Below are 12,794 nucleotides of genomic sequence, written 5' to 3'. Positions count from 1 at the left end.
CGCCCCCTGCGCCCGCCCCCTGCGCCCAGTCCCACCCCCGCTGCGCTGCGCCGGCCCCTGCGCCCACCCCCGCTGCGCTGCGCCCCTGCGCCCATCCGCGCTGCTCTGCGCCCGCCCTCCTCCTCTGCACCCCGCCCCTCCCTCCACTGCACTTGCTCCCCACAACAGCCCCGTGCGCCCCCTTCCTCTGCAGACACCCCACTTCCTCCTGCTCCCGAAGCCACCCATCCCCCGCGCACCCCCCTCCATCTCCATGCCCCCCGTCCCATCTCCTGCTTCCCCCCGCCCCTAGCGGGTTCCATCGGCCCCCCCGCCTGTGCTCCAGCCGCGTCCTGCCTGTTCCCCTCCCTGCCCCTCACGCCTCCTCTGTTCCCCTTGTCGTGCGCCCCTCTCCATCCCCACTGCCTCCTGCCCTCGCTCCTCCCGCATCCACCCTCCCCTCCCCTCCCAGCTCCCCTCGCCCGGCCCCTCCCGGCCTGGCTTCGTGCGGGAGGCTGGGTCCCCTCTGGAGTCTGCGGACAGACTCAGCCACCCCGGGGACAGACGGACTCCTGGCAGCCAGCGAGCGCTGCAGCCTGGCGCTATCTGCTCCAGGGGGTTGCCCCGCAAAGGGCCCGCCCCGATTCCCCGGGACTCGCCTTCTCCCGCGGGGTGCGGGTTTCTTCCCCGTATGCCCCACGGCAGCAACACCGCAGACCAGACACCCCTTCTCTCAGGCCCCCCTCCCCTCCCGGGAGACCCCTCAGCCTCCCGGGCCCCGCTCTCTACCCGCCCCCCTTCTCCAAGGGAAACTCCCCAAGGGACTTCGTGTATTTCAGCGCGCCGGTGCCTGGCTCATCTCCCGGCTGGGCGCCCCCCCCCCCCCCCAGCCTGCGGATGAAGGGGGCTGGAAAGCAGGTGCTCCGCGGGATGCTACATCCTAAAAACCTGCTCAAAGCCGCGGGGGGGGGGGGGCAGGGGGGACACGGCTTTGGGAAGGTGTCGCGCCCTGCAAGCGCCTCGCACCGCCTGGCCGAACATCCGTGGGAGCAGGTCGCCCAATGAACCCCCCCCCCCCCCGGGGAATTGATGAGGAGGCGGGCGGGGCTGTAACCGGGAAACGAAACACCAACTCTGCCCTGCTGGGGGGGGGACTCTGCCCTGCTGGGGGGGGACTCTGCCCTGCTGGGGGGGGACTCTGCCCTGCTGGGGGGAGTGGGGAGGAACTCTGCCCTGCTGGGGGGGGGGGACTCTGCCCTGCTGGGGGGGGGGGTTCCCTGCCATTCCAGAGACATTGTGAGACCCACCGAGGCAGTGAAATTGACACGGCGCGACCGAGTCCCCGAGGAGCGGGCAGGAATTTTAACTCCCCACCACACGGCCAGGGATCGGGCCACCCTGCTAGGGGCGGGGGTCCCAGCGGCTCCGCACCCAGCCGGGGTGGCGTTCGCCACCGAGAGGTTGCGGCCGCTCAGCTGATGGGGGGGGGGGTCTGGCTGTAGCTGGCTTGGTTTTACTGTGAGATCTGCTCATGGTCGATTCCCCTGCCCCCCGCCCCGCCCCCTGTCCCCTCCGTCCCTGCTTCCCCCCTCCTCAGGTGTGATTAGTCCGCCCCCATCTCCCTTTCCACCGGCAAGATCCGCCCCACGTGCAGGGCGCATGGAGGAATTAACCGGGCACCTTTGGGGCGGGGAGGGGGGCGCTGCTGTTTGTAGCTGGAAAGATCAAAAGGAGACCCAAAGAGACAGCTCTGCGGAGAAAGGACGGGGTCCGAGTCTCCCCTAGCCCCCCGGGACACACTGCGAGTGCGAAGGGGAACAGGTCTCGGCGGAGTCGTTTTGCAATAGCCGGGCACCGCAAAGGCGTGTGGATTCGGAGTGGCTTTGGGTCTCACTTCCCCAGAGAATCATCCTCTGATCCCAATTCCAGACGCGCCTCCAAGCGTGCGCCACGCCCTGCTACAATGTCCTCGGAGAGAGAGAGAGAGGCGGTTCTGTTGATTGGCTCCGCGCGTTTACACGCTGCGATCCGCTTGCTTGCGAGGGATCCGAATTGGGCGGGGACGCACGCTGCAGAATGGGTAAGAAAAACGGGTGATCCGGGCCCGAGTCCAGTCAAATTGCACCTGGCTGCGTGCGAAGTGTTCGGCGTTGGGGTAAAAAGGCGAGTCACTGGGCGGATGTCGAAGGGTGGAAATCGGTTTCCGATCTGACTTGGACCCGTTTACACGAGTCCGGGAAAGATCCATTTCCCCTGGAAAGGGCGCCCAGCGGGCAGCACTGGTGGGAGGGGCAGACCGCCTCTCCCAGTAGTGAACACACGCCGTGCCCTCAGCCTCAGGCGTGGTTTACACAGGGCAAGCGGATCCGCTTGTGACCCGCCGACAGTCTGATTCGCTGAACCGGATCCAAACCGGAGCCGCCTCGCTTGGAGCTTGGACGTCGGCTCCAGGTTTGCTGGCAGTAACTGACATCGGCCGGGGAGGGAGGCGCCTGGCTGCGGCCAGACGTGAGTGTGAGTGGGTGTGTTTGTGAAAGCGAGAGCTAAGGCCTGCCAGTGTGTGGGGGGAGGAGTTAGGGGGTTTGTGTCTGTGTGTAGGTAGGAGGCCTGCATGTGTGAAAGGGCAGGGGGTGCGGGGGAGCAGAAACTTAAGGCTGTGTGTATAGGGGGAGGGTTGTATGTGTTGGTGGGAGGGCTGTGTGTGTGTGTGTGTGTGTGTGTATTTGTGAGGGATGTAGGCAGCAGGTGTGTGTATTTGCAGGGGGATGGGTGGGAAACTGGGGGGAGGGTAGGTGGAAGGAATGGGGGTAGGGTAGGTGCTGGTGGGAAGGCTGTGTGTGTTTGTGGGGGTGTATCTGGGTGTAGGTGCTGGTGGGAAGGCTGTGTGTCCTGGGGGCATAGTTGGGGGGTGTATCTGGGTGTAGGTGCTGGTGGGAAGGCTGTGTGTGCTCGTGGGGGGGTAGTTGGGAGGTGTGGGGGTGTATCTGGGTGTAGGTGCTGGTGGGAAGGCTGTGTGTGCTCGTGGGGGGATAGTTGGGAGGTGTGGGGGTGTATCCGGGTGTAGGTGCTGGTGGGAAGGCTGTGTGTGCTCGTGGGGGGTAGTTGGGAGGTGTATCTGGGTGTAGGTGCTGGTGGGAAGGCTGTGTGTGCTCGTGGGGGGTAGTTGGGAGGTGTGGGGGTGTATCTGGGTGTAGGTGCTGGTGGGAAGGCTTTGTGTGTACAGTTTTGTGTAAAGGGTGTGGGGGTAACAGGGCTGGGGGCAATATGTTCCCGAGTTCCGGCCTATGTCTGGGCGATGCAGTGACTTGCTGTCTGGGTCCCTGAGCCCAAAGGCAGACACAGTCACACAACACACATCCAGAGCAACACACACAACCCACCCCTGCACATAGATCCCTACACGCACTGTACACACAACACTCTCCTACACACTCACCACATGTACCACCATACACTCACTCCAAAACAGACACAACACACACGCCTAACACCCCATACACAGCACCACTGCATGCAAGCCTCACATATATGCAACATGCACTCCTGCACAGATGCACCAAATACTCCTGCATACACCCCCAACATAGACACACACCCCTAAACATACACACCAAATACACACACTCTTCCACGTGCACCAAACACCTCCTGCTTCCCATCCATACACACAGTTAGCCACAAAGAGCCCCCAGCCCCGCCACTCTCCTGCACCCACCCACCTCCCACAACACTAGACACTGGTGCCTCCAGGCAGCACTGGTAGGTACCCAAAACACAGCCATAGATCATAGGCATACAGGGTCATACGGTCTCTGGCAGATCTGTCTCCCCCCCCACACACACACACTCACACTCACACTCACACTCACTTCCCTAGAGCAGTGGTTTATGACCCGTGGTCCATGGAGCCCTTGGGTCCTGGGACTGTCTCAGATTTCCATTCGAAACTCTGCAAGGGTCTGCAGATGAAAGCTGATTGAACCCCCCTAGAGTAGAGGGATTTTTACATTGGATCCCCTGGGTTGGAGGTGGGAGGAGCAGGCTGCCCTACTGATCGCGCCAGCCCTATGGCATCAAGGGGTCAGGCTATACGGGTGAGATGGTTTCATTCCAACCCCCCTCAGCACTTTGCCCTTGGCGTCTCGGTTGTGCGCCCCGGGGCAGGAGATGCTAATGGGGGACACGGTGAAAGGGTTGCTTCCGAATTTAAGAACATAAGAACGGCCATAGCGGGTCCTGTCTGCCCACAGTGGCCAATGCCATCTGCCGCAGAGGGAGTGAACAGAACAGAGAATCATCATGTGATCCCTCCCGTCACCCATTCCCAGCCTCTGACAAACAGAAGCTAGGGACTCCATCTCTACCCATCTACACAGCCATTGATGGACCTAACCTCCATGAATTGATCTAGCTCTTTTCAAAATCCTGTTATAGTCTTGGCTTTCATAACATCCTCTGGCAAGGAGTTCCACAAGTTGACTGTGCCTTGCATGAAGAAATACTTCTTTTGGTTTGTTTTAACCCAGCTACCTATTCATTTCACTTGGTGACCCCTAGTTCTTGTGCTGTGGGAAGGAGTAAATAATTCTTCTTTATTCACTTCCTCCACACCAGTCATGATTTTACAGACCTCTATCATCCGCCCCCTTAGTTGCCTCTTTTCCAAGAAGTCCCACTTGTATTACTCTCTCCCCATATAGCATCTGTTCCATACACCTAATCATTTTTGTTGCCCTTTTCTGAACCTTTTCCAACTTCAACATATCTTTTTTGAGATGGGGCAACCACATCTGCATGCAGTATTCCAGATGTGGGCATGCCCTGGATTTATACAGAGGCAATAAAATATTCTGTCTTATTCTCTATCCCTTTTAAAATAATTCCCAGCATTGTTTGCATTTTTGACTGCTGTTGCACATTGACAGGAGGTTTGCAGAGAACCTGAAATGACTCCAAGATCTCTCTCTTGTCTGGTAACAGCTAATTTAGACCCCCATGGTTTATGGGTAGAGTTGGGATTATGTTTTTCAATGGGCATTACTTTGCATTTACCAATATTGAATTTCCTCTGCTATTTTGTGGCCTAGTCACCAAGTTTTGTGAGATCCCTTTGTAGCTCTTCACAGTCTGCCTGGGACTTAACTATCTGGAGCAATGAGTAGACTTATGGCACCTTAGAGACTAACCAAAATATATGGGATCATGAGCTTTTGTGTGTAAACCCTCCTCTTGTCCACTTTTTCCTCTCCACTCTGCTCATTGGAGGAAGTGAATTCTGCCAATGAAAGCTCATGATACTCTGTGGCTACGTCTAGACTGGCATGATTTCCCACAAATGCTTTAAACGGAAAAGTTTTCCGTTAAACGCATTTGCGGAAAAGAGCATCTAGAGTGGCACGGATGCTTTTCCGCAAAAGTACTTTTTACGGAAAAGCGTCCATGACAATCTAGACGCGCTTTTGTGCAAAAAAGCCCCAATCACCATTTTCGCGATCGGGGCTTTTTTGCGCAAAACAAATCTGAGCTGTCTACACTGGCCCTTTTGCGCAAAAGGACTTTTGCCCGAACGGGAGCAGCATAGTATTTCCGCAAGAAGCACTGATTTCTTACAGTAGGAAGTCAGTGCTCTTGTGGAAATTCAAGCGGCCAGTGTAGACAGCTGGCAAGTTTTTCCACAAAAGCAGCTGCTTTCACGGAAAAACTTGCCAGTCTAGACACAGCCTGTATGTTTTGTTAGTCTCTAAGGGTACGTCTACACAGCAGCGTGATTCCGAAATAACAAAACGTGCGCCTACACAACAAGCTTTTATTTCAAAATCATGTCAAGCCAGACGCCTTCTTACTCCGACTCCAGGAACCCTCATGTCACGAGGAGCAAGGGCAATCGGAAGAGGAGTCCTCTTCCTCCCACTTCCTGCTGTGCCGATAATGCCAAAAGCCCAGTTAAGCTACGTCAGCTTCAGCTATGCAATCTGACTGTTGCCCTGCTGTGTAGACCTACCCTATAAGGTGCCACAGGACTCCTTGTTTTTAAAGTTACAGACTAACACAGCTACCCCCCTAGAAGAGACACTCTGTCCCCTGCCATGCCAGGCCAGTGGTTACTGTGAAAGGGGGGGTCAGGTCTGACTCTGTCCCCTGCCATGCCAGGCCAGTGGTTACTGTGAAAGGGGGGGGGTCAGGTCTGACTCTGTCCCCTGCCATGCCAGGCCAGTGGTTACTGTGAAAGGGGGGGTCAGGTCTGACTCTGTCTCCTGCCATGCCAGGCCAGTGGTTACTGTGAAAGGGGGGGTCAGGTCTGACAACTGATATTTGGGAGCACGTAGGCAGGTCCCTCTGCTACTGAGGGGTAAAATGAGGGTTTGGGGTAACACTGCCCCACATTGCAGGAGAGATGGAGGTTAATTATTTGAGCACACACCTGCTCTCGCCTTTCCCCTCTAGGGTGGCCAGGTGTCTGGTTTTGTGCCGGACAGTCCAGTATTTGAGCTTTCTGTTTGGGAAATAAATTGAGAAAATATCAATGAGAAAATATCAATGTCCAGTATTTTCTAAATAAGATGGAATGTGTGTCCAGTATTTTTGTTGAAGCCATCTGGCAACCCATCCCCGCACTGGGAAGGAGCCTGGTTTGTTATGAACCCCGGAGCTATTTGGGTGACTAATCCGGATTCCGGCTAGCTGGGCTGTTTCCAAAGCAGCGCTTGGAAACCACTGGGCAGGAGTCTGGGCTGTTCGCATGACACTTGGCTGATTACACTGATTCCTCTGCAGACAAAAGGGCAGCAGGGAAAGCCACATCCCTGAAACCCCCTCTGCCCCTGACTACGGCAGCGATCTGGGTCTCCTCGACCTGTTCCTCTGTTCCCTGGCCTGGCTTCTGTCTGTTGCAGGAGTCGGGCTTCCCAGGCCCCTGCATAGACCCACAGCCTCCTAGGGGTGGAAGAGACCCCAGGAGGTGATGGAGTCCAACAAAAAGTCTGAAGGGAAGAGATTGGCCAGCGAGGGAGCCGGGCAGAGCTCTGGTGGGACTGGGAGGGGGGTGTTGCCAGGGAGGGGCGGTTGCATGACATGGGGGGCTCGCTTGCGAGTGCAGCCGCGCCTCTCTCCAGCTCCGCAGCCCGGAACAGGAAAGTCCCATCTGAGCTCCCCCCTAAGATCCTGCCTCCCCCCGCCTACGAGTCTCCCTGTGGGAGAAGGCGGCTCGCAGGAGCTCAGCCCCGCCCGGGAGGGAGCAGCGGCGGCGGCGGCGGGATGGGGCGTTAGGGACCCGGCTCCGAGACCCCCCTGCACCTCCCCAGCTGCTGCCCTGCTCTGGCCCGGGCCCGCGGGGTGGGGGAGCCGGTTCTGCGCATGTTTGCGCGGCGCCCAGAAACTTTCCCCGGCTCCTGATCCGACTCGGGGCAGCAGGAGGAAAATGGCGAGAGGCTGGGAGCGAGCGGCGCTTCTCTGCGCCTGGCTGCTGCTGGCGGCCGGGGGCCCGGCGGCCGGCGCGCAAGCCGAGCCGGAGGCGGACGGGCGAGAGGACCAGCGCTCCTGCCACGGGGCCTTCGATCTCTACTTCGTCCTGGACAAGTAAGTGGCAGGGCCCGGCCCCAGCGCGTCTCCGCCCTGCCCGGCCGGGGCCGCTGCGCAGGGCCCGAAGGCAGCCACGCTGGGAGCGCAGCTCGGTGCGCCCTGGGCGCGCAAGGGTTAGGCGCGCACAAGGCGCGTCTTGCGTCCGCGGTGAAGAAATTCGGGGGCTTCTAGGCGGCGCTGACTTAGTTATGGGGTGCAATCCAAAGCATTCGCCTAGTGCTAGGTCCTCCCCTGGGGCACACGTGGCTAATCGCAGGCGACAAAGCTTGGGCCAGCAGATTGATTTTAAGAAGCCAAGAGTTGTGTGTAGCAATTGTTTACCTGCCTGGGTGAAAGTATTTCCCAAGTTAGTCCCTGGGGGATTGTAGTTTGCGCTGGCATTTGAAATATATTAATTAAAACACCTTGGCCAACGCCTTTGTAGACACGCCCTATCAGCCTACTATCCACATGGCCTCAGGTCTGATGTCTACACATTTGTAAGATGTGTTTTAACCTGTCGTCCTCAAGTCAGCTGTACAACTGTAGACCGGGCACACGGTGAGAGGGCATGGATGTGCATCGCCGGTTGGGTTTAACTCTTGCATGCAGCTCACGGTTCAACGTGACAAGCAAGGAATCATAGAATCATAGAATAATAGGACTGGAAGGGACCTCGAGAGGTCATCGAGTCCAGCCCCCCGCCCTCAAGGCAGGACCAAGCTCCACCTACACCATCCCTGACAGATGTCTATCTAACCTGTTCTTAAATATCTCCAGAGAGGGAGATTCCACCACCTCCCTTGGCAATTTATTCCAATATTTGACCACCCTGACAGTTAGGAATTTTTTCCTAATGTCCAATCTAAACCTCCCCTGCTGCACTTTAAGCCCATTACTCCTTGTCCTGTCCTCAGAAACCAAGAGGAACAAATTTTCTCCTTCCTCCTTGTGACACCCTTTTAGATATTTGAAAACCGCTATCCTGTCCCCCCTTAATCTTCTTTTTTCCAAACTAAACAAGCCCAGTTCATGAAGCCTGGCTTCATAGGTCATGTTCTCTAAACCTTTAACCATTCTTGTCGCTCTTCTCTGTACCCTTTCCAATTTCTCCACATCTTTCTTGAAATGTGGCGCCCAGAACTGGACACAGTACTCCAGCTGAGGCCTAACTAGTGCAGAGTAGAGCGGCAGAATGACTTCACGAGTTTTGCTTACAACACACCTGTTGATACAACCTAGAATCATATTTGCTTTTTTTGCAACAGCATCACACTGTTGACTCATATTCAACTTGTGGTCCACTATGACCCCTAGATCCCTTTCTGCCATGCTCCTTCCTAGACAGTCGCTTCCCATCTTGTATGTATGGAACTGATTGTTCCTTCCTAAGTGGAGCACTTTGCATTTCTCTTTATTAAACCTCATCCTGTTTACCTCTGACCATTTCTCTAACTTGCTAAGGTCATTTTGAATTATGTCCCTATTCTCCAAAGAAGTCGCAACCCCACCCAGTTTGGTATCATCCGCAGACTTAATAAGCGTACTCTCTATCCCAATATCTACATCATTGATGAAGATATTGAACAGTACGGGTCCCAAAACAGACCCTTGAGGAACTCCACTTGTTATCCCTTTCCAGCAGGATTTAGAACCGTTAACAACAACTCTCTGACTACGGTTATCCAGCCAATTATGCACCCACCTTATCGTGGCCCTATCTAAGTTATATTTGCCTAGTTTATCAATAAGAATATCATGCGAGACCGTATCAAATGCCTTACTAAAGTCTAGGTATATGACATCCACCGCTTCTCCCTTATCCACAAGGCTCGTTATCTTATCAAAGAAAGCTATCAGATTAGTTTGGCATGACTTGTTCTTCACAAACCCATGCTGGCTATTCCCTATCACTTTATTACCTTCCAAGTGTTTGCATATGATTTCCTTAATTACCTGCTCCATTATCTTCCCTGGGACAGACGTTAAACTGACCGGTCTGTAGTTTCCTGGGTTGTTCTTATTCCCCTTTTTATAGATGGGCACAATATCTGCCCTTTTCCAGTCTTCTGGAATCTCCCCTGTCTGCCATGATTTTTCAAAGATCATAGCTAAAGGCTCAGATACCTCCTCTATCAGCTCCTTGAGTATCCTGGGATGCATTTCATCAGGACCTGGTGACTTGCTGACATCTAACTTCCCTAAGTGAATGTTTGTGCCCCGCCGACGGTAGAATGGTAGCTGCTTTTGTTCGCATGTGTTAAAACATGACGAGAGATTGGAGCTTTGTTCCAATGTGAATCCGACCAGAGGATGGCTCTGTACGCACATGTCTGTCTCTAGTGGGGGAAGTGTTCACGTTGGGCCAAAAAGCACCTCCTCCAAAAAGCTGGTGACTTTGGTTTGCTCTGAAAGCAAAAGCCTCAAACCACTTCCCAAGGTGGTCTTTGTTGTTCTAGGAACATGAATCACAAAATACCTGAATGTCGACTCATGTTTATTCCAGTTCTTTCTGACTGCAGCATCAAATGCACTCGTGGCAAGATTTTGAATTGTTATCCATGTTAGCATGCTGATCTCCAGCATGTGATACCAAAAAAAAAAAAAAAAAACCCCAAACAAAAACAGTAAAATGCCTATTGGTGTTTGAGATGAGGGTTCTCTCTGTGTATATAACATTGCACAATGTGATTTCCTTGCCTTGAAATGTTACTGTTAGATGCCTGGTTAATTCAAAGCCTTGAAATATTGGTTACTGTCAAACTGGGGCATTGAAATTGTGTTGCAACTTGATCCCCTGACTTAATTGTGACTGTGGTGGCGATGGTCTATGTGTAGGGTCCAAACCTGCAGCCACAAAAGTCAGTGGCACCCCCCCTCACCCCGATCCACTTCCACTGTACCTAGATTAGACCTCAAAAGTCAGCCAGAGGATAAAAACCAAAGTGTTTGGAATGAAAAACGCCAGCCAGGGAATTTGGTTGTTTATGTTGAAAGTGTTTCTTTGTGCTTATGAGGTCGGAACTTGGTCCCACTGAAAGCAGGGGTGAAGTTCTGCTGGCCAGTGGAGAGTAGGACTGTAACACGCTGCACAGATTCGGTGCCTCAGTTTACAATCTGTGGGCTGCCCTCGCATTGTTGCAGAGTGCCAGGGTGTCAGTGGCAGCTGTGTGCACAAACTGAAGCTGTATGTAGCCGGTGCTACTTGAGTACATGATTCGTATGGCAGCCCAGGGGTGTTCTGAGGACGGAGTTCATGAATGTATGGACAGTGGCTCTTGGAACAGGTTCACAGGAGGGAGCCAGATAATAATAAAATAAACAAAAATAAAAAAGCCAATATGATTGTGGGCTGCATTAACAGGAGTGTGGTGAGCAAGACCCGAGAAGTCATTCTTCTGCTCTGCTCTGCTCTGCTCTGCTCTGCTCTGCTCTGCTCTGCGCTGATTAGGCCTCGACTGGAGGATTGTGTCCAGTTCTGGGCACCATGTTTCAGGAAAGATGTGGAGAAATTGGAGAGGGTCCAGCGAAGAGCAACAAAAATGGTTAAAAGTTTAGAAAACATGAGCTATAAGGGAAGGCTGAAAGAAAAGAAAAGTTTGGAAAAGAGAAGACTGAGAGGGGACGTGATAGCAGCTTTCAAGCACCTAAAAGAACGTTACAAGGAGGAGGGAGGAAAAATTGTTCTCCTTGGCCTCTGAGGATAGAACAAGAAGCAATGGGCTTAAACTGCAGCAAGGAAGGTTGAGGTTGGACATTAGGAAAAACTTCCTACCTGTCAGGGTGGTGAAACACTGGAATAAGTTGTCTGGGGAGGTTGTGGAATCTCCATTCCTGGAGATATTGAAGAGCAGGTTAGACAGACGCCTGTCAGGGATGATCTAGATGGTGCTTGGTCCTGCTGTGAGGGCAGGGGACTGGACTCGATGACCTCTCGAGGTCCCTTCCAGTCCTAGTTTTCTGTGATTGTATGAATAAGTAAGAGCTGACAGGGTAGGGATATCTTAGGGTGTCAGAAGGGAGGATAGTTAATCAGAGGGATGGGGGGGGGGAGTGAAACGGACTATGTAACATACGCATTTTGGGGATCCCATTTATTCAGATGTGAACTGGGCCCCAGTTCTGGTTCCAGCTTCTAATGGGATAACCCCAAACCTCGTGCGGTGCTGGGGCCTAGTGGGGCCAGCACCTCCCAGGCAGCACCGTGCGGCTTGCCTTCCTTCACGTGTGCCTGGCCCGCGTGGAGTTGGAGATGCTCAGTCTGGATTGGATGGAGAACAGTGGGGCCGAAACGTTACCATCGTGAAACACGCAGGCTTGAACCGATGACTGTGGGGCCCTCTCTGCGTGAGTGACAGGCCCTGTCCGAAGAGTCAACCCGTGTGAACGAGAACGACTTTTAAGTCATCTCTGCGGCTTTGCTCCCTTCTGGGAAGATGTTATCTCGCGTCAAACGGAGGCGGACGAGAAGTCGCTTCTCTTATTCGCAGAGGCAGCGTACATTACCGCAATGACTTGATCAGGGCTTGATTTCCTTTTCCCTGCTGCCAGCTGGCGTCTGCAGGGATCAGATCCTCACGGCATCAGCCAGCAGAGGGAGAAAGCTCATGCCCTGGTGAAGTTATTGGTATGATGTACGGTGCCAATTAGAAAGGGAGAGTTGCTGAGTTTGTGCAGTGTTTCCTCCTCCGGATGTAGATTCCATCCTCCTGCATCAACTGCAGGGGCTAGGCAGCGTCCGGGCGGAGGGACTGATGCCTGGGTATCGGAAGGCCTGACGTGGGAGAAAAGCAAAGGCCCACCATGCAGTGGGTGTCAGACCACAGAAAGGATAAGGCCCCGGTGAACTTCCTATCCCTGTGGACAAACCTGTCTTGAAGCTACGGCCGGTGGACCCTGGTGGGTACAGTCCTGCCCCGGGGGTCTGTGTTCTTGCTATGGTGTGTTGTGGTGGGACCGCATTGACCTATTGTAACGAGGGCTGCTCTAAAGCAGCGGTTCTCACCCTTTTTGGCTCACCTCACTCAACGCAGACCTTTCCGCGGCCCCTCCACCAGCCGCCCGTGATGACAAAATGGGAGCAGGAGGGGGTGGGGATGAGGGGTCTGGGTGGGAGGGTGCAGAAAGGGAATGGGGTAGGGATCCGGGCATCAGGGATCGGGGCGAGGTGCTCACCTGGCTCCGTCTCCCCTGCTGCTCCCAGGCACCGCCTCCGCTGCTCCCATTGGCTGGGATTCCGGCCAATGGGAGCAGTGGCG

General features: G+C 54.5%; 1 protein-coding gene across 1 annotated transcript in view; it reads left to right on the top strand.

Moving 5' to 3' along the window:
- The first annotated feature begins 7,104 nt into the window (after positions 1-7,104).
- Positions 7,105-12,794, top strand: part of ANTXRL (ANTXR like) — a 50,916-nt gene continuing 45,226 nt past the window's right edge. Inside the window, exon 1 of the mRNA XM_075935709.1 lies at positions 7,105-7,554. Coding sequence (XP_075791824.1) covers positions 7,397-7,554 — 158 coding nt within the window. The 5' untranslated portion in view covers positions 7,105-7,396. The remainder of the gene's footprint in view (positions 7,555-12,794) is intronic.

The sequence above is a fragment of the Pelodiscus sinensis genome, chromosome 8, assembly GCF_049634645.1.
Source record: "Pelodiscus sinensis isolate JC-2024 chromosome 8, ASM4963464v1, whole genome shotgun sequence".
Taxonomy (NCBI): Eukaryota; Metazoa; Chordata; order Testudines; family Trionychidae; genus Pelodiscus; species Pelodiscus sinensis.
This window is presented reverse-complemented; position numbering and strand designations above follow the sequence as displayed.